Below are 26,078 nucleotides of genomic sequence, written 5' to 3'. Positions count from 1 at the left end.
ATCCGAATAGTAGTAGCAGTGGTAGCTACTTTGCAATATTTTGGTAGCAACAAAATGGAGTCAGGTCTAACAAAACGGCTTCATTCCGGCCAATGGTACCAAGCAACGAGCACAGAATGCTGTGCTCGTTGGTACCAAGATGCTTTTGTCTATTCTTTGTCTTCTATGCTCGTTTGGTAATCCACGATAAAGAACATTTTTTGTAAACATTATTAAGGCGTTCCAACATTCCAAAGTTAAAAGATTCGTATGAATATACTTTCCATACGTACTGTACAGTAATTATGATATAGTCCTTGTAGAAAAACAACTTCGGTCATAATATGTGACTTTAGTCGGGAGCTCCCTTTGTTTTAGAACTACTATAATTGAATGTTAATTGTGTACAATGTAAAGTGTGTTAATGTTGGTACAATATAAAATGGCGGGTGGGGGTCCCTAATCTACGTGTCAATGGTGAATATTTGTCGAACTCTAACCTCTGTAGACAATATTCAATTGCGCGTATGTTATCAAATATGACTATCATTAAATGTTATTATGATGTATTTTTTAAGTATGCTATTCAAATGATCTTAATGGAACTATTCCGGCTTTATAGCGTTGACAAGTGGTGTTCCATGTAGTATGTGTCAAGCCTGTGCTAAAATTGCTGTTGAGTGTGATGTCACTGCATTTAAAATAAATATTAGATTAGCTCAGCTGTCTATGTGGCATATAATCGTCAGCGTGTTTAGCTGTATGAATAGTTGATTTACTAATGGTTTTTTATGTTACAAATTAAAGTTTGGTGATTACAATATTGTTGGAGTTGGGTGTAGTAACGAGTGAATTTAATTGCTGGAATTCAGTTTGAAACAATGGACGCACAAAAGAAAATGACATTATTAAAATACACAAGTCTGGTGACTCTAACATTGCAAAATGCTATATTAGGATTGAGTATGAGATATGCCCGAACACGGTCTGGGGACATGTTCCTATCATCTACTGCAGTTGTAATGTCTGAAGTCGTCAAACTATTGACTTGTCTTGTGTTTGTGTATAAAGAAGAAGGGAATGTAGAGAAGGCTTTGGCAGCTCTACATAACATAATCATAAAACAGCCTATAGACACACTGAAAGTTTGTGTTCCCTCGCTTGTATATATAATTCAGAATAATTTATTGTATGTATCGGCCTCTCATCTAGATGCAGCTACATATCAAGTAACATATCAATTGAAGATTCTTACAACAGCAATGTTTACAGTGCTGATCTTACGCCGAAGTCTCTTTCCTTTACAGTGGGGGGCACTGGTGATTCTTCTGACAGGTGTTGTTTTAGTACAACTTGCACATACAGAGACACCATATCTGCCTTCTGGTTTAGAGCAGAATCGGTTGCTAGGTTTTGGTGCAGCTCTTTCTGCTTGTGTTCTGTCGGGCTTTGCTGGAATATATTTTGAAAAACTACTTAAAGGTTCGGACATATCAGTGTGGATGAGGAACGTGCAACTCAGCTTCCTCTCGTTGCCTTTTGGGTTCGTTACTTGTTTCCTTTATGATGGAACCATAATTCGCAACAGAGGATTCTTTTTTGGTTATGATTCATTTGTATGGTACCTTGTTGCCCTACAGGCAGGGGGAGGTCTTGTGGTTGCAATGGTGGTTAAGTATGCTGACAACATTCTGAAGGGATTCGCCACATCATTAGCTATAGTAATTTCTTGTGTTGCATCTATATATCTGTTTGATTTTCATGTCACACTTCAGTTTGTGCTAGGTGCAGCCCTTGTAATATGTTCAATTTTCATGTACAATTACAAACCCCCATCGCGAGATACACAGGTTACTCAGAATCTGAAAGTGTGACACACATTTATATGCATCTTAATTTGACTTTAAAACATTGTTCATTTAATTAGGTACTAAAATATTTAACATGGAAATTAAATTGTATTAAATATTCATTGATCGGTTTATCATAATTATCATTATGATCGTCTTTTTTTAAGATGGTTTGCATGTAACATGTAACTTCATTGTTGGTATAGCAAAATGGTAATACTATGCTGTTGGATATTAATAAATAGGCCTATCAAACGTTTTAATTGCGGAAATGTTCAGACTTTTAATTGTTTTGAACGTGTAGAGTTCAGTTCAGTATCCTATTTGAGATTTTACTTACTTTTACACATTTTTTTTCGGGCATATACTAGGATATTAGATTTTTATTTCAGATACTTCCCTTTTGATCAATTGATAATAATCCCATTAGAGTAACCTCTGAATTTGTGTCGCGAAATAGCCCGTATGAATACATTTTTATTTTGACAGCAGATAACTACAGAAATTTCGACCTGTAGATCTAGGTTGTACAGAATTCGTTACTTAGAGTGTTGTTTGGAGAGTTTCATTATATTTTAGGCGTACATTAATCTTTAGCATATTTAAAAAAAAATGCCATAAATTTCCTTACCATGCTGATCGATCATTAGATCTGAAGCACAGTCTAGTATATACAGTCACGAAGCTTGAGATGTTGAGGGTACTAGGAACAATAGGTTGTGCCGGTACTATTTTGCATTGTCTGTGATGAGGCGATAGTAGCGATCCTATTGGTCACAAACTATCTATGGATGCATATTTACTACGTATTGAGCTTCGTGACTGTATATACTAGACTGTATCTGAAGTGTGCTATTTAAATCTGGCCAACTGCGATGGATTTTGAAGGGCGATGAAATCTTTAGCATAGCTAACTCTGGAAAGGAAATAAAGCTGGGAGACTGTATTACAGACTTAAGGTAGGTGCTCACTTACCGGAAAAAAATTCGTTCGCCGTGTTCGGATTTTGATTATAGTAATGCTCACTTGTCCGCATTTCCGAATTGATAATCAAATAATGTTATTTGCCACTAGAGCGCATCATTTAATTGTAGTGTTCTGAACTGAACCTGGAAATAAAATGAATATCCCTAACTTAAATAAACTAAGAAAAACATGTCCTGTTGATTCATTCTTTTTTTCCAATCTCATCACATAGGGACATGTGCATCGTCAACATCTAAAAAAGTGACAATTTATAAATTGCTGATTAGATCAGTGCTTTTGTATGGTTCAACAGTATGGGGATACGCACCTAAGACGTTAAATCCAATTCGAGTAGTACAAAATAAAGTGTTATGTATAATTCATAACAGCGGGTGGTACACAAGAAACGAACAGATACATCAAGATCTAAAAGTGGAAAGTATCCCAGGAGATTCGCTGAAACATTTTATAAACAGGCACATTCCCACCAAAATGTGTATATATCAAAACTAGGAACTTATAACCCTCAGTACTATACGAGTCATTGTACACCTTTGTTCCTCTTCTCATAGTTATCTGTCAAATTTGTTTTCACGCAGTTCATCCTGGTTATGACGGGAGTGCAGCATAATAAATGAACTACCTCTCAGCAATAAGCAGAAAGTAATTAGGAACAGTCGGGAGATCACCCAAATGATTTTGATACTTTATCCAAAAAGTTGACGAATTAAAAAAAAAATCACATAGGCTATGTTCTTTTTGCAAATTAGATTGCTGTAATCTTTGATATGATTGTAAAGCTTTTCATACTGTTTGACTAATAGAATAAGCTTTGCGTCATCCATTTCATTTATGCTTCATTATTACCATAGTCTAATACATACAGTCACGAAGCTCAATACATAGTGAATATACATGCAATGACAGTTGAACTTTAGTTGCTAGCCACTAGGATCGCTATTATTGCACAGTCTATTGTTCCTAGTACTCTCAGTTTCTAACCACTTGGAGCATTGTATCGCGAGAAATGCAAAAAATCATCTCAAGCTTCATGAGTGTGTATGTACTAGACTGTGATATTACCACGATTGGAGATGTTATAATCGATATAATTGTCATGACCTTCCTTATTTCAATCTTGGTCCATACAGAAATCCATTTAGAATTCTCTGGCCAGAATTCTGGATGGAATCCAGTCATGCGGACAGAGGCAATACAGCCAAGTGGGCGATGCGCCATTTAAAATAATGCAAAGAATAAAAATCCTAATGCGCCAAATGGAGCCGTTATGTTAAGTGAGTGCATACCCTTAAGGTTCATTAAAGAATTCTGTCCCTGATAGAGGACTCCAAGCAAAATTTTCAGCTGTTTACCGCTCATGTTGAATTTTAACACTGAATAACCTCTGCAGTTGGAAACAAAACATACTGCTACTACCCGACGAATTTGGAAGTAATCCCTTTTTTATTTTATATACCGGTATATATAATTAAGTGTTTTTCATATTTGCACAGTAATTTTTAGGAAATCTGAAATAAAATGTATACTATATAAATAATCAGTATTGGAGGCTATAGGTATCAGAAGCAGGACTTCTCAAATAAGACTTCAAGCTTCTATGGTTGCTAGATCTAAATAAAATATCTGATTACTCTTCTTGTACAGAATGAAGAAAATTCTCTCTCACATAGTCTCCCTCATTCTTTGTGGTGTTGGAGAATAACTTGTTTCAATATTTAGGTATAGCCTAACACATACGGCAATTGTTACTCCAATTGCTTCTGGTAAGAAGAGAAAATAATTACCTATTTGTAGGCTACAGAGTCAAATTAAACTCGTAACACATTGTCCACTTTTTTTAGTTTGCTATTTAGCGATGCTGTGTCAACTATTATGTTATTTAGTGTTGATGGAATTGGTGATTGTGAGATGAGGCCGAGAATATACCATGCATTATTTTACATTTGCCTTACTGTGGAAGAAAACCTTGAAAAAATTTAACTAGGCAATCAGCCCAAGTAGGAATTGAACCCCCACCCCAGATCAGCAAGTAAATGCACCTCTGCCTAAGCTATGCCAGTGGCTATCTCGGAGTTAGTTGTACATATTAGATATTTTTTAACAAATCGTTATTAAATAAGTACCAAATTTTATTACCTTACAAAAGTTAGAAAATATAAAAAAAATTAATAATGTATTGCAGTTCTACAAATGCCATAAAACACTGTTGTAAACTGTTATTGAATGTTAGGTCTTAATAAATGCAGCAGCTTCTCAAATTATCATCTTGAAATTCTCAAGAAGCTATTACCACTGATTAAGTTGAGCTTTAACGTGAAATGTTTATGCTCGAAAGTCAAAGGGATAAAATGTTACAGAAGTTTCAACTCTGACATCACTTACTATGCAATGGGAATGAGTTAGTCACACTATTTTGACATCACTTGCTTAGCAATGGATCAGACACTTGCTATAGATATAGTTACTTTCTTGCATGAATTCATTCATTTTTTCATTAATTCATTCATTCATTGTATTCTACCCAAGGGCAGGTCTTTCACTGCAAACCCAGCATTCTCCAATCTTTCCTCTTTTGTACCTTCCTCTTAGTCTCCGCATACGATCCATGTATCTTAATATTGTCTATCATCTGATATCTCCTTCTACCCTGAACATTCCTCCCGTTAACTATTCCGTCCAGTGCATCCTTCAGTAGGTAGTTTCTTCTTAGCTAGTGGCCCAGCTAATTTCTTTTTCACTTCCTGATCTGTTTCAGCATTAGTCTTTTTTCACCCACTTTTTCTGGCACAGCTTCATATTTTATTCTGTCTATTTCACACATTCCATTCTTCTCCATATCCACATTTCAAATTGCAGTTTTTCTTGGAAAAGATAAATGCGGTAGCTTCCCGTTGTTTTCTGCACATCACACTCTCTTTCGCATCTAACATGAGAGTGATTTTACTAATTAGACCCTCTGGACTTCACCGAAATTCATCACAATGGTTAAATATCAGTTCTGTCGTGGTTTTTGATCTGATCAGAGATTGGAAAATCCCAATTACCTTTTGCCTCCCATGAATTATATTTGTTATTTCTCTTATCTTAGACCTATACTAACAGCTCACCAACAAACTAATTCAGATGAAGCACAGTAATTCTATTGCAAATATTTATACAGTTATGTGTATATATTCAATAAAGAAATAATGGAAAAATAATAATACAGCATGTAAATTGCATTACATCTATTTCACTCTCAATCCTAAATAAGAACAAATTCTTTAAAAATCTAGACATCACAGTAACACCCAACAGACAACGTAAACTTTTCACGCAATTACAGGGTTCCTAAGAATCCCCTATCACTTTTTTTTTTATTGACACGTGTTTATTAAAGGCCCTTGTATATGATGCCACTTTGTGTCTTGGTGGCACTTCACAAAACGTTGGTGGCTCTGCGAACACATGTTTGAAGCAGTGCTTAATACATTAGATTTTTGTAGAGAATTTTTCAGTCTTCCAGTGAACATGCACATAGGAGGAGATATACTTTTGAAGAAAGAATAGATGTTGCAATAGAGGAAGAGTCTAGGTTCATCTGTTGGTTGGTTTTTGAGGACTATTTCACACTTTATTTGATGATTTGCAACAGAACGATAATCTTTTTTTCGTATTTTCGCACATCTAAAAAGTCATTTCACACAATGTGGTGTTCCTGTATGCAATAGTATGCTGTATACTGTCGTGACAATGTGCAGAATTAATGGCCCAACATTTCGACTGTAAGCATCTATTCTATCATGCCACATATGAGCTACTAAAATAGTTGTATAGCTGCAGCCTCGTGTGAAATCTACAATTCAATGCCACAGTGGCCGCCACTTGTGGTGAAGCCAACTACACAGGCTATTTGCAGCACCACTTTTCTGTGGTCATGGCTGTGTTTAAAATCCCTCATTTGTGTCCATTATTCACAAGCTGCAGTGCTTCTGAGAAGTGCCACTAAATGGCCTCATCTGAAGAGGGCCTAAATTTAACTTCTCAGTTAAATTTATAAATACAGTAATTCCCTCATATCTTGGGGATATGTTCTGGAACCTACTGTAGATAATAGCAAACCCTATAAATTTATGTCTTCTTTTTTCGTTAATATGCATAAATGTGATAAAATTTGACTAATTACAAACAGTAAGCCATTAGGAGAAGCAAATAATAATAATAATAATAATAAATTTGTTATCAATCAGACGTGGGCACACTTACTCAAAATAGGAAAGCCACAAACACTGGAAAGAGCTGGCAGGAGGACAGTTGTTACTGCAGTTGTGTTCAGCCTTACAATGATGGACTGTATTCTTTAGGCACATGTCCTACTGTCTTGTTTATAGTTCTTCTTTAAATAATAAACATGTTCAACACAAATTACAGAATATTTAACTCCAGAAAAATTATAACGTGTATATAATCATTCATTACAATAACAATCTCTGTATAAATGGATACAACTTTAATTATAAATTATTATTATAGACATTTAGTTCCTTTCAGTCATACCAAAACCTCTTAATACTACAGTCCACATACTTCGAAATCGGGTTCTGTTTCTGTGAAAGAAGTATTTAATATTGCCAATAAGTGCTCATTGTTTAAATGAAACCTGTACCAGCCTATACTCTCACTTGACAGATTTTATTAAAGAAAACAAGTAGAACATAATATACCGTACTCATTCTGGAACATCTGGACAGACATACTTTTCATTTTCAACAGACATACTTTTCATTTTCAAAATTAATCTTCTCCTTGGGGCAGGTAACTTCATCTATCGTTGATAAACTTTTTTTTTTATATATAAATTCAATTTGAATATTAGCAAAATTTAAGAATACACAATAAACAATGATGACTGAATAATTACCTTTTTTGTCTGAATATTTTTTTCTTTTGTGAATTGTGACATAAAAATTTCAGTTTAAGGAATGTACAGTTTATGAAGACAGCCTTTTAAACTGTTTATAAATTGTTTCATATTATTATCATCTGAAACAGAAACAGATTTGCTAGTTTAATTTCTGCCATCCTGTTCCATTCTTCAGACATACCTTTTCGATATAATATATATTATCTATTATCTGTACTATGTTGAGATGTTTATTGAATATTAATATTTAAATAATTTTGATAATGTTCCCGTATTTTTATGGAAAACTTACATGCTTTTGAAACTTAATTTACCTTCTTAAATCATAGATACTGTGATCCAATTATCAGTTTTTTTGTTTTGTTTTGTTTTCTGTTCCCCCCCCCCCCCCCCAGAGCAAGTAAATTTCAAAAGTTCTGTAGTATAGGTATAATTGTATTCTATTTCTCAATTCAGTAAATTAGTAAAATATGAAACTCTTCGAAGTTCTGTAATGCTAACAACAACAACAACAACAAAAAAAAAAAATAGACAACTTTGGTATTTCAAAAATAAATAGAAAAAAGTCAGTATTGTGGCGTAATTTTTAGCTGTTTAAATGATGATTCTTCATTTTTCTATATAAACTTTTAATACTTATATATCACTAGCCTAGACTTTGGACAATGAAGCACAAGACTTCGAAGTTAGTCAAGCAAGGTAAATATTATATATTAACATTGTTAAGAAGTCTGCAATTTAATCAGTGTTTAAATTATGTTGCAGAAGAAGTTATCAGGACATCATAAATGACTAAACTATGCCACAACTAACTATAAAATCCTCAGATATCAAACTGTTAATTAAGGAATAACTGGTCTTATTAACACATTCAAAACTCTTAAGACATTCAGAAGGGTCTTCAGATCTGACTTAAATAAAACACACTTTCAAGCAAATGTTTCTGAAAATCTGCTTATATTTAGGAAATTGTTTTTAAATTCACTGGATGTTTTATTTAATTTTATTGAATGTAATATAATATTTTCGTTTTATTTTAAAAGTTATTTCTTTAATTTTTTTACTTAAAAGTGGCTTCCCTAATTTATAATAAAAAACTTAATTCAGAAGTTATAAAATAATTTTATATGCTCTTATTAATGACAACAAAATATATAGCTAAGGCTCTCTTAGATAAAAGGCAAACATTTATATACCCTACTCTTAAAACATATGCAGAGGTCGTATTTTTCATAATCTTTGAGGACATTTAGATGAAAATGTTAAGTTTATCATAATTATATATTTCCTTATAACCATCTAATAAAGCCATAGCAACTGAAGTGCCTCTTAAAGTTTTGAATTGTTTACAGAGCCATTTTGGTAATATTGGTGAAAAAAAATTGTTTTGTCAGAGAACAATCCCATATCCTCTTACATATTAATATTGATTCAAAATTAATTTTTTAGTTGGTTATTTAACAACGCTTTATCAACTGCTAGGTTATTTAGTATCAATGGAATTAGTGATAGCGATATAAGACTGAGGATTTGCTATGTGATTACCTTACATTTGCCTTACAGTTGGGGAAACCTCGGAAAAACTCCAGCCAAGTAATCGTTCCAAGTGGGAATCAAACTCTTATCTGAGTGCAGCTCCCAATCAGTGTGCTTATTGCCTGAGCTATGCCATTGGTCTTAAATGAAGTTGACTTAGTATCTGACTCCTATTTTATTCTTAGAATATTTATACTTGTTCCCCAGTTGTGTCAAACATCTATGAGGCATGTGATTACATTGGATTAGCTTATTTCATAGTCATTTTATTGAAAATATATTAAAAGTATAATACGGTTAGGATTTATCCTGTAATGATGCATGGATCTTCTGCTGCTTACGTGCCAACAATTTTTTCTCCTTTCCATCTCTATACAGGGTGATTCAGTGACTGTGTTACAAACTTTTAGGAATAATAGAGGAGACAGTTATGAACAATTTTCATATAGGAACCTATGTTGAGTGAAAGAGAAGGCTTTACGCCTTAACTCTGCCAGCTAAAATTATTGTACTTGTCACCTGACATAATTAGGGACATTAACTCTTAAGTCGTTGTGCAGGGTGTTATGAACATCCCAGTCAGATATTATGGAACTCGTAACTTCATATTTAGTAAGTCTGTACTTCTGAAACTTTCAGTACCTTTATTGGAATTGGTTAGGCAACAATAACCGTACACATTTTTGAAATCGCAATTCGCATATTCGAGATAATAATGGTTTAAGTGGGTGGGGATGGTTAAGCGCGACTGCTTAAGGGTTAAATCCAGATGTTTGAGATGGGCAGGGCATGGGCGAATCCAAAAATGCATATAGAATGTTAGTTGGGAGACCGGAAGGAAAAAGACCTTTGGAGAGGCCGAGATGTAGATGGGAGGGTAATATTAAAATGGATTTGAGGGAGTGGGATAGGATTGTAGAGACTGAATTAATCTTGCTCATGATAGGGACCGATGGTGGGCTTATGTGAGGGCAGCAATGAATATCCAGGTTCCTTAAAAGCCGTAAGTATTATTATTATTATTATTATTATTATTATTATTATTATTATTATTATTATTATTATTATTTCCGGAAATGTTCCGTTTGGTAGTTACAAGCCTAGATATTAGATATGTTAGACATTGTAACCAAACAGAATCGAAGTGAAGGCCATCCTTTTGAAGTTTGATTTCAGACGACCTGTTCCTACAAACGTTGGTGATTTCTCATAAACATAACATAAGCTAGTTAGCATCGTGAATGATATAGTTTGATTAAATCTTGCAACTTTCCTTCCATTTTCTTTTGCTCTTCTGCATATCAGGAAGTTGCAAGGTTTAATCAGTCAAATTATAATTTACAATGCCAACTAGCTTATACCATGTTTATGGGAAATCACCAAAATTTACAGGAACAGGCCATCTGCAACCAAACTACAAAAGGATGGCCTTGAGTTCGATTCTAGCTTGTTACACTAATATAATCTAGGCTTGTAAACTACCAAATGGAACATTTTCTGACATAGGTTTCTATATGAAAGTTGTTCATAATAATTGTCTCCTTTATCATCCTTAAAAGTTTTTAACAAGTCACTGAATCACTCTGTATAATTACATATCGTTGGCTTACTTCTAAAACCCCACAAGTCAGATTTTTCTGCAATGTCGAAATCTGCATTTATTTTAAAATGCGTCTGCTGATAACTCTGATAAGTATGCAAAAGTTTCTATATTTTATAAATAACAAATGCATAACAGTTGTTAGCTGGGGTATAAAAAGAATAAGAAGTTATTTTGCTCTTTTGAGCAAGTTCTTCAAATGTATTTACAAGGTTTTAAAAGTAAGCCAATGATATATTAATTCATAAGTTGATTAAAAATTTAAAATATACTATGAATCGAAATATCAGAGCAGGCCTATTGTTATATATTTATAATTATTTGTGGGTTAGAGAAACTATTTTTCTGTTTTAAGTTTTGTGAATTGATGCAATAAATATTGGTACTGCCCTCGTTTGTATTATAATATATTTATTTATTGCATAAGAGTTACTGAGAGAATAAATGGTATGGATTTGGTCCTTGGAATTTCTATTCAGATTTTTCGTCATCTGTTTCCATCAGATTAATACTTACTTACGCATATTGTATATGCTTTAATGAATTTACTTTCTAGAATCTTTCGACTTGCCATATAAAAATATTTTCAGTGTGAGGAATATTTTGCTCAACTTAAAGGGGTCAAATATGTTTTAAGAGACAATTTTTAACTCCATTAAGAGTAACACAGTTCTTTTCAGGAGAAAAGTGCATGTTTTGAGCAGGTATTTTCATCACATCAGTATTGTGGTTGTGGTTTGCCTAAAATGTACTAACAATAAGAAAAATATACCGATTTTTTAAATATTTTTCTGTGTTGAAGAGTTCAGTCACTCCTGAAGTGAAATATTTCTCTAATCACGGAAAGCAAGTTTTGCTGTACTGTGTATCCATATGTAGCTACAGATACGGAATTAAAATTTGGAGTGAGTCTTGATGAGAGTCCACCTTTATGTAGGCAATAATTTCACATGTCTATCCACAAGTAGTATATATACAGGGGCTCTTGTTTACTGCACATGCGCAGTGTGTTGTAAGCAAAACTTATACAATAAGGGAGCTCCAAATTTTATTTCTGTACCTGTACACCTTTTTTATGTGTAAGTGTATATTGTGTTGTATAAATTGAAATGTAATTCTGATAGAATATTCTACTGGTACCTATGCTTCTAAGGTAGACATTAAAGCATTCCAATTTATAAAATTATGAAATAAAAGTGTCAATAGTTTAAATAACTTTTCTTTCCTTTTTGGAAAGTCTCTACATATTGTGAGAATGTTTTGTAAGTGTTTCTTATTGTTAATCATGCAGTCTGTCTTTTATATTGTGCGTGCTCAAAAGTGACCAGTGAAGCTGTATGATGATTTATAATACCGTACCTTTTATATCATGTGTGTTCCTTTAGTGAACGGAGTTGATTGGGTGTAAACTTAGATTGTGATTGCAATTTATTTATGTAAAGTTATTGATACGTAATTTTCTTAAGCAGTCTTATTTTGTACTTAAGTATATAGTAATGAAAGGCATGTGAAGATTGTATGTTTCTTTTGAAAACACTGGTACCCAATTTCATGGTTCCTCTCCTTCCTATAATCAAAAAAGTCCTTTGTACAGGTTGAAGAAAAATTGTTGGACATGTGCCATCATGCATTTCTCTGGCGAAAGTTAAGGTATTTTTCTGTAAACATAAATTTTCAGTCTTGGATATTTTTCTCGGAAATATGGATTAAAATATTGAGAATGTGGCAATGCTGTAAATTTCATATTACTTTACTAATGCTCCTTCCAGGAGTATAAAGTTATTTGAATGAATGATTAGAATTTTGGCTTAATAGAACAGAATCTCGTGTTCACTCCTTATTTCTTTCTTTGTTTTTAAATAAAATTGACTTTTTTTTTTTTTGTTTTGTTTTGAAAGTGTAATTCAATGCTAACTCACTTACTGGCTTTTAAGGAACCCGAAGATTCATTGCCGCCCTCACATAAGCCCGCCATTGGTCCCTATGTCTTGGCCTCCCCAAAGGTCTTTTTCCCTCCGGCCTTCCAACTAACACTCTATATGCATTTCTGGATTCGTCCATACTTGCTACATGCCCTGCCCATCTCAAACGTCTGGATTTAATGTTCCTAATTATGTCAAGAGAAGAATACAATGCATGCAGTTCTGTGTTGTGTAACTTTCTCCATTCTCCTGTAACTTCATCCCTCTTAGCCCCAAATATTTTCCTAAGCACCTTATTCTCGAACACCCTTGGCCTATGTTCCTCTCTCAAAGTGAGAGTCCAAGTTTCACAACAATTAGGAACAACCAGTAATATAACTGTTTTATAAATTCTAACTTTCAGATTTTTTGACAGCAGATTAGATGATAAAAGCTTCTCAACCGAATAATAACAGGTATTTCCCATATTTATTCTGCGTTTAATTTCCTACTGAGTGTCATTTATATTTTGTTACTGTTGCTCCCAGATATTTGAATTTTTCCACCTCTTCAAAGGATAAATTTCCAAATTCAATACTAACACAGTGTTTAATTTTACTTTAAATTACATGATGTTCGAAGTGATGTCCATCTGTTCATAGACAGTCTTAAAAAATGTTGAACACTAGATCCAGTTCTTGTGTAATGTTATGAAGCATAAATTTCATGTAATGGCACTTGTGTAATTGATGAGGTGCTTTCAAACTCCAATAACAATTGTTTTGGGAATTTACATATTCTGATAAATGTCGTCACACTTCGCCAGTAAAATATCAGTCCAAGATTCAAAATTCCCTTATATTTTTAGTTGGTTATTTAACGACGCTGTTTCAAGTACTAGGTTGTTTAGCGTTATTGGGATTGGTGATAGCAAGATGGTATTTGGCAAGATGATGCTGAGTATTCACCATGCCATTACCGGACACTCATCTTACAGTTGGGGAAAACCTTAAAAAAAATGAGGAGGAATCAAACCCACATTTAAGCACAGCTGTAGATCGGTAAACAAATGCATTACTGCCTGAGTTATGCCAATGGCACAATGTTGCATGTACAGACTGCAGGAAACGGAATACTAGTGTTGTCAAGGCAGAAAATAGGAAAGATTGGAGAATTCTGGATTTGCAGTGAAGGACCTGCTCTTGAGCAGAAAACTATGAATGAATGAATCATGATTACTCAGCCTTTGAACCAATGAAATCTTATATGGTTATAATTTCAGTAATTTTGTTGCTAAGTGCAGATTCACGTGAAACTGCACACTGTGCTACTAGATCAGTGGTTCTTAAACTTTATGAGCTCGAGGACCCCTTTCATATGATATACATTTTGTCGAACCCCAAACACATTAACTTCATATTTTCACTTAGTAGGAGGTAAAAAAATGTTTTCGTATATACAGGCTATTTATTTTTCATTATATAAATTATTACAAATTCAAGTTCAGTTTACAAACTTTGCAAAAGTTAACTTCATTAATAATAGAAAATTAAAATGACAACAATTTAAATGAAAATTAAGATACAGGCATATTTACTGCTGCTTGTTATGGGAAGGATGGTGCTGTTTTTCTCCACGAGATGTGCAATGTCTGGTTCATGTTTTAAATATGTATGCACAATGAGGAAAGTGAGACTGTATGCGCCAGTATGGAATAGTCACTGGTTTCTATGACCAGAAAACATACTGTTAATGAAAAATGACATACCATCACTGAAAAATGTGATCCGTAAAAATTTGTTTATACATTCTTTCACAGCAAAGGGTAGGAAGGGTGGGGCCAGTTGTTACAAGGGTAAATTGTTACAAAGCCTTTTCACAGAATACTGTTAGCGACAGCAGTCTTTGTGCTATTGAGCCGTGACCAGGATAGCTACCTGCTAGTTCTGACCAGTCGAGGCGAGTCTGTGAGAAGGAAGAGACGTGTTGTAGTGTTTTGTGTGATTTCTGGGTTTTAAAGCTACATTTATCTTCTGAAATTGAATGCTGATTCCAGAAAAGTAGTAAAGGTAAGTGCTTAACTTTCATATGGTCAATTAATAGAATAATATTAAATAGTTGGCAGCTTAGTTCTTCTTTTAAAGTTTCTGAATCACTAGAGACTTTTCATATTATGCGATTGCATTGGTTGGGGTAAGTTGTTACTCTCAAATGGGGGCACGTTGTTACAACGTTAGCACTTGTTCCACCACGTTCATTCGTAAAGTAAACGATTAAAATATCATTCCTTTACATCTTGCCATATACCACAAAATAGTTTTTTAAATATTGCACTATACCGAAAACAATTATTTAGTTTAATAGATTAAAATAAAATATTTATAATTTTCTACTGTAAATTTAAATGTGTCGCCTATAAGTTACAACACGTTCTTGGCACTTATAGGTCTATAACAGATTTATTATTTATTTGTAGGGACGACAATGAGATATTATAAAAAAAAAGACAGCTAGAGGAATGGTTCCTAAAGAAGTTATGGTTGCTGCCGCCGAAGAGGTTACGTCTGGACGTTTGTCATTAAGGAAAGCAGCCGATACTTTTGATGTGAATTTCATGACGCTACAACGTTATGTAAAGAAATTGAAATCTGCAGAAGAAAAAGGAGAAGATCCATTACTAGTGTCTGTGGGTTACGTGAAACCGCGGCAACTGTTCAGTGATGAGCAGGAAAGGGAACTTGTGATTTACTTGAAGACGAGTGCTAAAATATTTTTTGGTTTGTCGACTTTGGAGGTAAAGTCCTTGGCTTATGAATATACAATAAAAAACGGTACCGTATATCAGTGCCAGAAAAATGGAATGAAACCCACAAAGCATCGAAGGACTGGCTTATAAATTTCATGAAAAAAAATGCTACTCTAGCAATCAGAAGTCCAGAAGCTACAAGTTTAGGAAGAATGACAAGCTTCAACAAGCACAACGTAGCAGAGTTTTTTAACAATTTAGAAGACGTCTACGAAAAGTACAAATTTCAGTGTCAGGACGTCTGGAATATTGATGAGACAGGAGTACAACTGTCCAGAAGCCATGCAAAATAATAGCAACTAAGGGAACAAAACAGGTAGGAGCGGCCACTTCTGGTGAGAGAGGTGCTTTGGTCATTGTAGTGTTTGCCGTTAGTGCCAACGGTAATAGTGTTCCTCCCGTTTTTGTATTTCCACAGAAATATTTCAAGGACCATTTCATTGCTGATGGACCTCCTGGGTGTATCGGGGCAGCAAATCCGAGTGGCTGGGTGACCAAGGATGAATTTCTCCTCTTCATGAAACACTTTGTGAATCACTCAAGATGCACAAAAGAAAAGCCAGCTCTTGTTGTTTTGGACAATCATTCGTCGCATATGAGCGTAGAGATGATTAATTACTGCAGGGAAAATGATGTGGTTCTACTTTCTTTTCCGCCACATACTTCACATAGACTTCAACCTTTGGACAAGTCTGTGTATGGACCATTCAAGAAATACTATAATTCTGCATGAGATGGATGGATGGAGAAAAATCCAGGGAAGACAGTGGTCATACATAACATACCATCTTTGGTGACACCTGCTCTTCAGAACGCAGCCACACCCAGAAACATCTGTGCAGGTTTTCAGTCAACAGGTGTATGGCCATTCAATCGCAATATCTTCAGCGATAAAGATTTCTGTGCTGCAACAGTTACAGACAGGCCTCTGCCAGTGACTGAAACAACTGAGAATGAGAATGTAGAAGTCAGGAATCAGGAACATGGCTGTACAAACAGGTTAGTCTCCCAAGAAGACACTGTTGTTAATCTTGGCAATGATAAAAATAATGACAAGATAACAGCGTCATCATCTTCAGCTAGCATGGACGTTGACAAAGTGCATTGCAGCCCACTTTACCAAGAAGATAGGTCTACTGTTGTTAATATTAGCAATGACAAGATAACAGCTTCGTCATCTTCAGCTAGCATGGACATTGGCAAGGTGCATTACAGCCCAGAACAAGTGCGACCTTTTCCTAAAGCGAAGGAACGAACCAACACCACAAAAAGAAGAAAAATTAGGTCAGCAATTTTGACCAGTTTACCAATGAAAAATATTTTGGAAGAAGAGGAAAAGAAAAGGACATCAATACAAAAGAATAACAAAGTCTCCGAGATGTACAAGTCTCCAGGTGAAGAACCAACTGCTTCATCTTCAAAGACAAAGAAAGGCAAGCAGTGCAACAAAAGAAAGAGCTCTAGTGAAGAGGACGAAGACTGTGTGTGCCTTAAGTGTCTAAAGTCGTGGTCAAGATCTAAGAGTGGCCAGGAATGGGTGCAGTGTACCCAGTGTAAGAGATGGGCACATGCAAATTGTGTGAACAATGATATTTGCCATAATTGTAATTCCGATTTTGATTGAAAGTGTAACTTATGTTTTAAACTTTATTTTTTCATTCATGATTTTTTCTAATATTTGTGTTTTTTAATATGTAGACCTAGTAGTAATTATTAAACATGTGTTAATTGAAGTATTTACTGCGTAAAACATTATAGTTTTGTTTATTTAGTTCATTTCCTTACTTTTACCGATTGTAACAACTTACCCTCCTCCTGTATCAACTAACCCCACTTATGGGATAAGTTGTTACAAATTCTGCTCTTCGTCATTTTTTAATTTTACAATATTGTAACAGTTTATTGAGCCTGAAAAATTTATATCGCAAACTTAAAGTTTATAGTTAATGAATAATGTAGTTTTTTAACATTCATCAGCATATAATACATTATTTAAAAATTATAAACCAATTTTTGTAACAACTTGCCCCACCCTCCCCTACTATCTGTTTGCTTCGTGAATCTAAACCATTCTGGAACTGTATTCAATGCATATTTAGACACGTTTATTTAAGTCAACCTCTAGAACGCTTAACAACGGTAGCATTTCAAGTATAGAAGAAGTCTTTAGCTTGTGGTGGCCATTGTTGCAATTTAGTGATTATGTCATCAGATCTTATTCTTTTTAAATATTTGTCAGTGACATCTATTATTTAAATAGGGTTACATACAGTACTATTTTAAGTATTCGCACTTTGAAGCTTTAGCATTATTTTAAATGATAAGTTCCAATGGACATTGGAAAATTATCTAGTAAATGACTGAAGTAACTTGAAATTATTTTATTAAGAAATGTAATGTGATGCATAAGCTTCAAAGACTCGCGTTACTGACTAAATGAAACAATTTATTGTACATATCATATACGCGTATATTGTAAAGGGAGTGGTATGCCAGGGGAAAATCTAGGGGTAGCATACCGCCTCTAGTTTTTTCCCCACTTCCCTCACTGTGTATGCATAAATCTCCTTCAACATCCAACTGATTTCGATATTTCCTTTTATGGTCACAAGGATGACATGCGCTGTTTCACACTGTACTTTTTGTTTTAAAGTCTATGTCAGTTGTGATAATACAGCTGATCGCCTGAGTACTAGAAATCGTGTGTTTGGTTCAGATTTGTCGAGTATGATTAAGTTCGATATTTGCCGATGTTCGATGTTTGCCGATTTGCAGCAGGAGGCCTGTCCTGTTTATTCCACCTTGTTATAAAAATATTCACTATCCTCCACTCCCAACCCTTCGTGTTTTAACCGCTTAAAGGCCCTGTCAACTTAAAAAATGCACTTTTAGGTATAAAATGATTCTGATAAAGTAGGTGTAGAGATTAGTTTCTGTGAAAACCGGAGTGTCGTACAATTAATAGAACGGCGACAATCCACAGTTAAAAATTCCCAGAGTTATAGACGTGATGTCGCAACTCCACTTGACAAGTGTGCCAGCTGTGAGTAGCAGTACCTGAGCTTTATACGGTAATTGTAAGCTTCTTCCCATGTCAGTCTCTTCCTATTACAGTATTAGTGTACATTTCTGGTGTCGGGTATCGTGTCTTATATGAAATAGTTATTTCCACAAATCATGGCTGGAATCAGGTCGTATCAATTTGAGCCCAGGAAAGGTGAATTTGTAAGAAAAGTAGTGAGAATGCAGACCGCTAGGAACCATGGACTGGTGTTTCTGTTGCTGTGAAAGTGTAATGGTAAGATAAGTAAAGGAAAGTGCTGAGTACATTTCATAATGCATTTCACGCTGTTGTACTAAATACAGACATGTTGAATACTGGTAGGCATATTGTGATAATAATAATAATAATAATAATGGTGAGGACGGAGTCTAATTTTGAAAGGGAAGAGGTACGGGAGGTAAATAACAGGAGCATACGCTATGTAGCTTACAGTTTGTTTACTGGATTAATTCTTGGAATCCCCTCAGAAGAGGAAACAGAAAAGTCATGCATAATAAAAGAAATTCGTCGCGAATACCCCGACCCTGACAATGAGTACAGACTTTCAAATTGCTGATAGAAGGGAAGTTTAGTATTTTGATTAATTATAAATTGTTTTTAATTTTAAAAAATTCACCACAATTTATTATATTTTGCAACCTACACATAGAACATTAAAAAAGTTATCTTAATTTTTTCATTTTTTTTTTACCAACTGTTCCTCCCTTTTATAAGGTTTTTAATAACTTTACCTCCAATAAACATATTGTTGTCCATTTATAATTGTTTCAATGTAGTGATAACTTGATCAGAAAAAAAGTAATCAATTTCAAAAATCTATTACAAACTGCATTTTTTTTAAACAAATTCAAAGTTTTAACTGATAAATTTGTATCAATACACACATCGAAATTTTTATTGGACGAAAGGCGACCAGAGAGAGTAAACATTCCCACACAATAAAAAATATAGCACTCTTGTCTATTTTCAAATTGTTATAGTTTGGTAAAACCGCTTCTCTTATGGAGTCAGTGCACTCATCACTACTGCTACTAGTTGTTTCACGAAAGGACACATCCATATCATTTACCTCCTCACTCTCACAGTTTGAAATAGCCTTGAAAATTTCACTCCCCATCCCACACTCCACACCTAATCCATTTCAATTTGTATGTGTGTTTAAATTGGTATCATCACTTGTTTGTTCTTGGATATTACTTGTCCCTACTTCTTCATTCACTGTCTCACAAAGTTCGCTGCATGAACTTGTAAATGACTCGTCTATTGCTTGTTTTATAATCTTCTTCCTTACATATGCACCAGTCTTTCTCTGACTTTGATGACTCCATTAATTTCATCTGGTTTCAATTTTAAAGAAGGGATTGCACATTTTTTTTTAAACCAGTCTATTTGTTTTGATACGCAGAAGTTCATTTCTAAGTCGGGACATAATTTCAAAATCTTCTGAAGTGAAGTATTCAGAACAAACGACGAAATTCTGGGTAGGTTCGAAATTATGCGGATTTATTCGAATCACCCATGCCTTGAATCTGTTGTTGTTTTCTAATGCCAGGCGTTTGACAGCAAAGTCATTTGACCTCTTGCACTCCAATATTTTTCAAAGATATCATCATGACCAGCCACTGAAGCACAGATTTTGAGGTGTTCCGAATCCATTTCTTGGTTTGAGTTGCACAATGGGCAGTTAGGGGACTGATATATTCCAATTCTATGCAGGTGTTTGGCCAAACAATCATGGCCTGTTGCCAATCTAAATGCAGCTACAGACGATTTTCGTGGTAAATCGGGAATTAACTGTGGATTTTGATGCAGAGAGTTCCATTTTTTCCCTTGGGATTGAGTTATCTAATCGGTGATCTTAGGCATTTGGAAATACATGAATATCCGTGTTTGTAGTATTTGAACATCCAACAACACGACAATGAGGCATTTCCGATAGAATAGCACACAAACTTATATATAAAATAATAAGACACAAGTTCCTTTACCATACAAAACGCTGAGTGAAGCTCTAAGGAAGAATCACAGTGAACTACATGAGTTATGATGTCACGACTACAGCTGGTGTATCATTATACAAGCAGTTTTGAGAGAATGAAGCATTGTAGAAACTTGCTGTTTTCACTATTACATTTCTCTAATCAAAACCTTTATTTTGAGTACCACTTTATTTTTAAGTTGACAGGGCCTTTAAGGATTTCAGCATTAGTTTTTCATATGATATAAAACGAATTTTGTAATGTTTTGGTTGCCTGTCTCATGTTCAAACATTGCATGACACTAATTGGTGTATAACAGCGATTAGTTTTTGGACTTACTTCCATTTTCTTGTGTTTTAACAAGATTTATAATGTTCTTTCTTTGTATATGAAATATCTATTCAGGTAACTTATTTTTCAAAGTGTTTGCACCCTAGGATGATAGATTCAATACTAAAGAATACACTCTCGTCACTATCATATTTTTACAAAAATCATTACTTTTTTCTGTGTGATCTTGAATTTTAATCCATATTTCTGAGAAAAATATCCAAGATTGCGAATTATGTAAACAGAAAATTGTCTGGATTTTCACCAAAAATCGCATGGCAGAGTGCGTCTTCACATGGTATGAAACATTATATTTTAAATTAATTATATTGCCATGTGCAGTTTTTAAAATCATACAGATGTAAAACAATATTTAATAAATAAAAAATTGTTATGTACAATGCTGTCAGCGTTCTCTGTACACGTTATGTGTAGAAGTGGTGTTATGACTTAAGGAACATACATTATGCAGTACGGTACCAATTGACATCAGAATTTCTACAGAATCGCTTTACTACCAATTGGTGGTTATGTTCTGAATATGTACCCCTAAACTAAAAAACGGTGAGAAAAAATTCCATAATGAATCAAGTGACAAAGAACTAGTGTAAACAATATTACTTTAGGGGACACTCAGGCAATTTTCATAACTTTTTTCCTATTGAACCAAATGCAATGACATTTTTAGGAGAAGTAGAATATAATTAACCATTTTACCATACAAAATTTCATCACTGTAGGTTGCACAGGTACCAAGAAAAAAATATAATATTAAAAAATGGGCCCAAATTTGAATCCCACTTTTGGAACTTGACATGAAGAAAAACAATTCTGCTTTACATGTGCTGTAGAGAAAGACTGAAAATTAATAACAAGTATGGGGGTTTTGAAAATATGTACACCTAGAGAAATTATGAAACTTTAAATTCCAGTTTTGAAAAAACGTAAAAAATTACATATTGGAAATAATGCTATTTCGGTATATGTGAACAATTTAGGAAATGCATCCTTGATTCTGTAGACAACAATGATGTAAAAAACTGTAAAAATTTCAGAATAATTGGATGATATTCAGTATAGAAAAGTGGGGCAGAACTCTGAAAAATTTAAAGTTATAGAAAATCAAGTTTAAAGTTTTAGTATATAATTATACTCACTTGCAAATTCCTGCACTAATCTCTTAAAACTTCCCAACACCATATGTTTTCCCTTCTTTTTTCTTTGCAAGATGCTCCTCGTGCAGTTTTGTCACATTATCTGCCTGTCTTCTATGTTTTTCCACATGCAAACACCATCTGCTTGTCTTCTCTGATTTTCCACATGCAAACACCATCTGCTTGTCTTCTCTGTTTTTCCACATGCAAACACCATCTGCTTGTCTTCTCTGTTTTTCCACATCAAACACTGCTTGACACTCTGTTTCAAGTGTTGCCGATCCTTCATCATACAGATTTTCTTCCTGGTTTTGGATATTTCTTTGCCTGATGGTGTCTTGTCTACTTCAGTCTCGTACGAGCTCTTATTAAATTGGATCACAGCCTCAATTACTGCCAAATATATCTTCTTTATGGATACAAATTTTTGTTTTTGGCACTTGCTCCAAATTATACTGTGCAAAACTTTCGTTTGCATTTTGCGTCTTTCCTCATGTACATCTCTCTTGAAAAGCATTTGATGTCAATCTTTGGTACACAGGGATCATTTTTGACAGACAAAGAGTGTTTGTAGGAGTGTGTGCCATTTCTTTGTGTGATCTTGGTACCTTTTTTTTTTTATTTTTTTTTTTTAAGCATGCGCTTTATTGTAAAAGCACCATGGGCTTTCAACTGATGGGCATCTAGAATGATTAGGCTTGTTGTCAGTGTATATAAATCCCACAAGGGTAGCTGCCCTTCAGTAAAGGTTGCCAAAAGACACAGCATACTTAACAAATAAAAATAAACATTTGTGTAATGATTGTTATTTTTGTAAACGGAAGTTACCCTTGGGAAAGTACGTTTATTCAATAATTGAAGCGTCGGCTGGAACAACGTTGTAAGTTACAAAATTTTCTTTCGGCGTGTTTCCGTGTAATAATGTTGTATGTCATGTTACCTTGCTATACTCTTTGGCTTGCAACTGTCCATCAATGCAGTACGTGAAATTTGTCCACTCAAAAGTTTGCTACCCTATAAGAACAACGTTGTACGTGTACACATTTTTGCCGCTCCTGTAAATTTTACCAAATGTAACTTAAAACGTTGTTCCAGCCGACGCTTCAATTATTAGTAATCAGATAGAATATAAAGGAATTTAGGTTTACAGATGATTACATAAAATCTGAACAGAGTATTTCATTATGTCTACAGCAATTATTTTCAAAATTTTTAAAGGAATTCCAAAAGACATAAAACATTCAACTGGGAATTTTGGAATTTTTCCCTTTGCTCCGAACAATAATCCAAATACTTCAATCTGTCCTTGTATATGATAATAATTCCTAAAGTATTCAATTGTAAGGTCATAGACGGTCTTCTTTTCTTCATGTACTGCTATGGGATGTTCAACTGCAGTTTCAAAGCGCATGGTGGGATCAATGATAATTGCTGTGTCATTTTCTCTAGCAATGGCAATGATGTCAACTCGCCAAGAACTTCCATCTTTTGCAAGGCAGTGGACTTCTTGGTGAACCTCGTAGAAGGAAGGAAGACTTTTAGCAATAAGTTCTCGTATTGCATGGTGTCTAGTATTATGGATGAGAGTTCTGTGTGGGCAGAATCCCAGGATATGGGGTAAGGTGATAGAGGGTTCCAAGAAATGCAATCTCAATTTTCTGAACATCTGCAACATTGTGCATATCTGGCTTTCACATATAGCTCCCTGTGAAGCAGATTTGAATAATTTCGAGGGAAAAATTGTTCAAGTCTGCTTCACAGAGAGCGATACCTGAGAGCCAAATTTGCATAATATAATATACGTTACTGTTGGACTCTCACTTTGAGAGAGGAACAGAGATTAAGAGTGTTTGAGAATAAGGTTCTTAGGAAAATATTTGGGGCTAAGAGGGATGAAGTTACAGGAGAATAGAGAATGTTACACAACACAGAACTGCATGCATTGTATTCTTCACCTAATTAGGAATGCTAAATCCAGACGTTTGAGATGGGCAGGATATGTAGCACGTATGAGCGAATCCAGAAATGCATATAGAGTGTTAGTTGGGAGACCGGAGGGAAAAAGACCTTTGAGGAGGCCAAGACGTACATGGGGGGATAATATTAAAGTGGATTTGAGGGAGCTGAGATATGATAGAAACTAGGATTAATCTTGCACAGGATAGGGACCAATGGTGGGTTTATGTGAGGGCGGCAATGAACCTGCGGGTTCCTTAAAAGCCATTTGTAAGTAGGTATGTTAACAGAAAACCACCATTCAAGTCACACAGTTTGTGTGCACTCAAGAGTTGGGTTTCAGTCCACTTGAGGTATGTAGATATAAAAGGAAAAATTGAGATGGTGTCGAGTGTAGTTCCTGGTTAGCTCAGTCGGTAGAGTATTGGTGCGCTAAGCCAAAGATCCTGGGATCAATACCTGGACCCAGAACAATTTTTCTGTCAAAAATTATTCAAATCTGCAACATTAATTCGATGTAACTCGAATGTAAACAATTCTGGCGGCTTTCACATTCAGCTTTTATTAGCTCGTTTGAAAGCCTATAGATGTCTCCAAAAATCAAAGTTGATTCGAAACAAGGATGCGAACTGTTAGAAAACGCGCACAATTTAAACGACAAAAAATGAGTGAACGAAAAATAGAAAACAGTAAGTATTTTGACAGCTAGCTGGACACAGACACCCACTTGGTGAGTACACAGCCACTAACAAAAGTCTCATTTACTACATTTTGTAGCTTGTCCGCCGAGTTAGTTCTGTGGTAGCTTGTCTGCCTCCAGACTAGCCGGCCCAAGTTTGATTCCTGGTGGGGTCAGAGATTTTCATGTAAAATTTATACCTCGGGACCAGGAGAGATGGTGGTGCACAACTTCTAATCACTAAATTGTGCTCCAATACACTTGGATTAAATCCCAAATTTCTCCGCAGTACATGTTATGAAGAGAAGCATATGTCACTGTGTCACTGTTGATAGTGATTAGTCCGTCGGATGGGCATATTAAGTCTGGCGGCCCCCTTGGTGCTATTTAACAGGAATAGGCTATGTTCTGGCACCGGGTTTCCCCTTCTCCCTTCCACACCATAATCATCCTCACCCATTCCCTACACTAACTTACACGAACACTTAGGGCCTACACATACACTCGCCCTAGTACATGACATGACTCTTCACAGATACACATCATGCATAACATGGCCCGCCAAAGTGGTGTGCAACTTGAAAATGGGTCATAGTCCTGCCATCTATCCGCAGTATTCGGAACCCGAATCACGAAAAGTGAAGTGGGTAGGCATTAGACACACACACACACACATTTTGTAGCTCGAATTAAAAAAAAATGCCTTTGTAGAATGTGAAGAAGATATATCAGCGGAACCAGAGATGTTGATAAAGTGTCGTAAAATAACCTACTAAAAAAAATATCAGCAGTCGTCAGCACAGAGCACCCTGGGGCTAGCGTCTTTTACCCGTGGAGAATACAGTGCACCATGGTGCACTCGTAGCTGCTAGTGGGTATGCTCTCTACTTCTTTCTGCTGCACGATGGGGTACACGGGATGGCTCTGCTTACCCTTTGCACATTTCAGCGAGTGCTGACAACCACTGAGATATATTGTTCCCAAATATGGAATAAGAAAAAATTCAGATTTTTCAGCCTGTGTCCCCTTAACATCAGGGATAGCCAAAATCAATAAGAATAGTTTAAACTACCTGGTTTTGGATTTTTCCGGGGTTTTCCCGCAACCAATTGAAGCAGAATTGCTGGATAATTTTCGGCGTTGGATCTCGGACTCATTTCGTCATAATTAATTCGCATATCATCATCATCATCATCCATACAATAGCCCGAGTTAAGTTCACGGTGCAGCGTGCTGTACCAGTACTTGTATAAGAGCGCGGCCGTTCGGCTACCCAATCATTCATAAGAATAGGCGTGGTAAGCACAATAAGCCTCCGGGTGCAGTGTAAGCCTTCGGGTCCCTCCTCCGTAAA

The 26,078-nt window shown here is 35.1% G+C and overlaps 1 protein-coding gene across 1 annotated transcript; it reads left to right on the top strand.

Annotated features, from left to right (window-relative positions):
- The first annotated feature begins 264 nt into the window (after window positions 1–264).
- On the top strand, window positions 265–12,372 carry Ugalt (UDP-galactose transporter). The gene has a single exon (XM_069839669.1). The coding sequence runs from the start codon at window positions 861–863 to the stop codon at window positions 1,851–1,853; it is 993 nt and encodes a 330-aa protein (XP_069695770.1). The 5' UTR covers window positions 265–860; the 3' UTR covers window positions 1,854–12,372.
- Window positions 12,373–26,078: the final 13,706 nt, after the last annotated feature.

Source organism: Periplaneta americana, chromosome 11, assembly GCF_040183065.1.
Source record: "Periplaneta americana isolate PAMFEO1 chromosome 11, P.americana_PAMFEO1_priV1, whole genome shotgun sequence".
Classification (NCBI taxonomy): domain Eukaryota; kingdom Metazoa; phylum Arthropoda; class Insecta; order Blattodea; family Blattidae; genus Periplaneta; species Periplaneta americana.
This window is presented reverse-complemented; position numbering and strand designations above follow the sequence as displayed.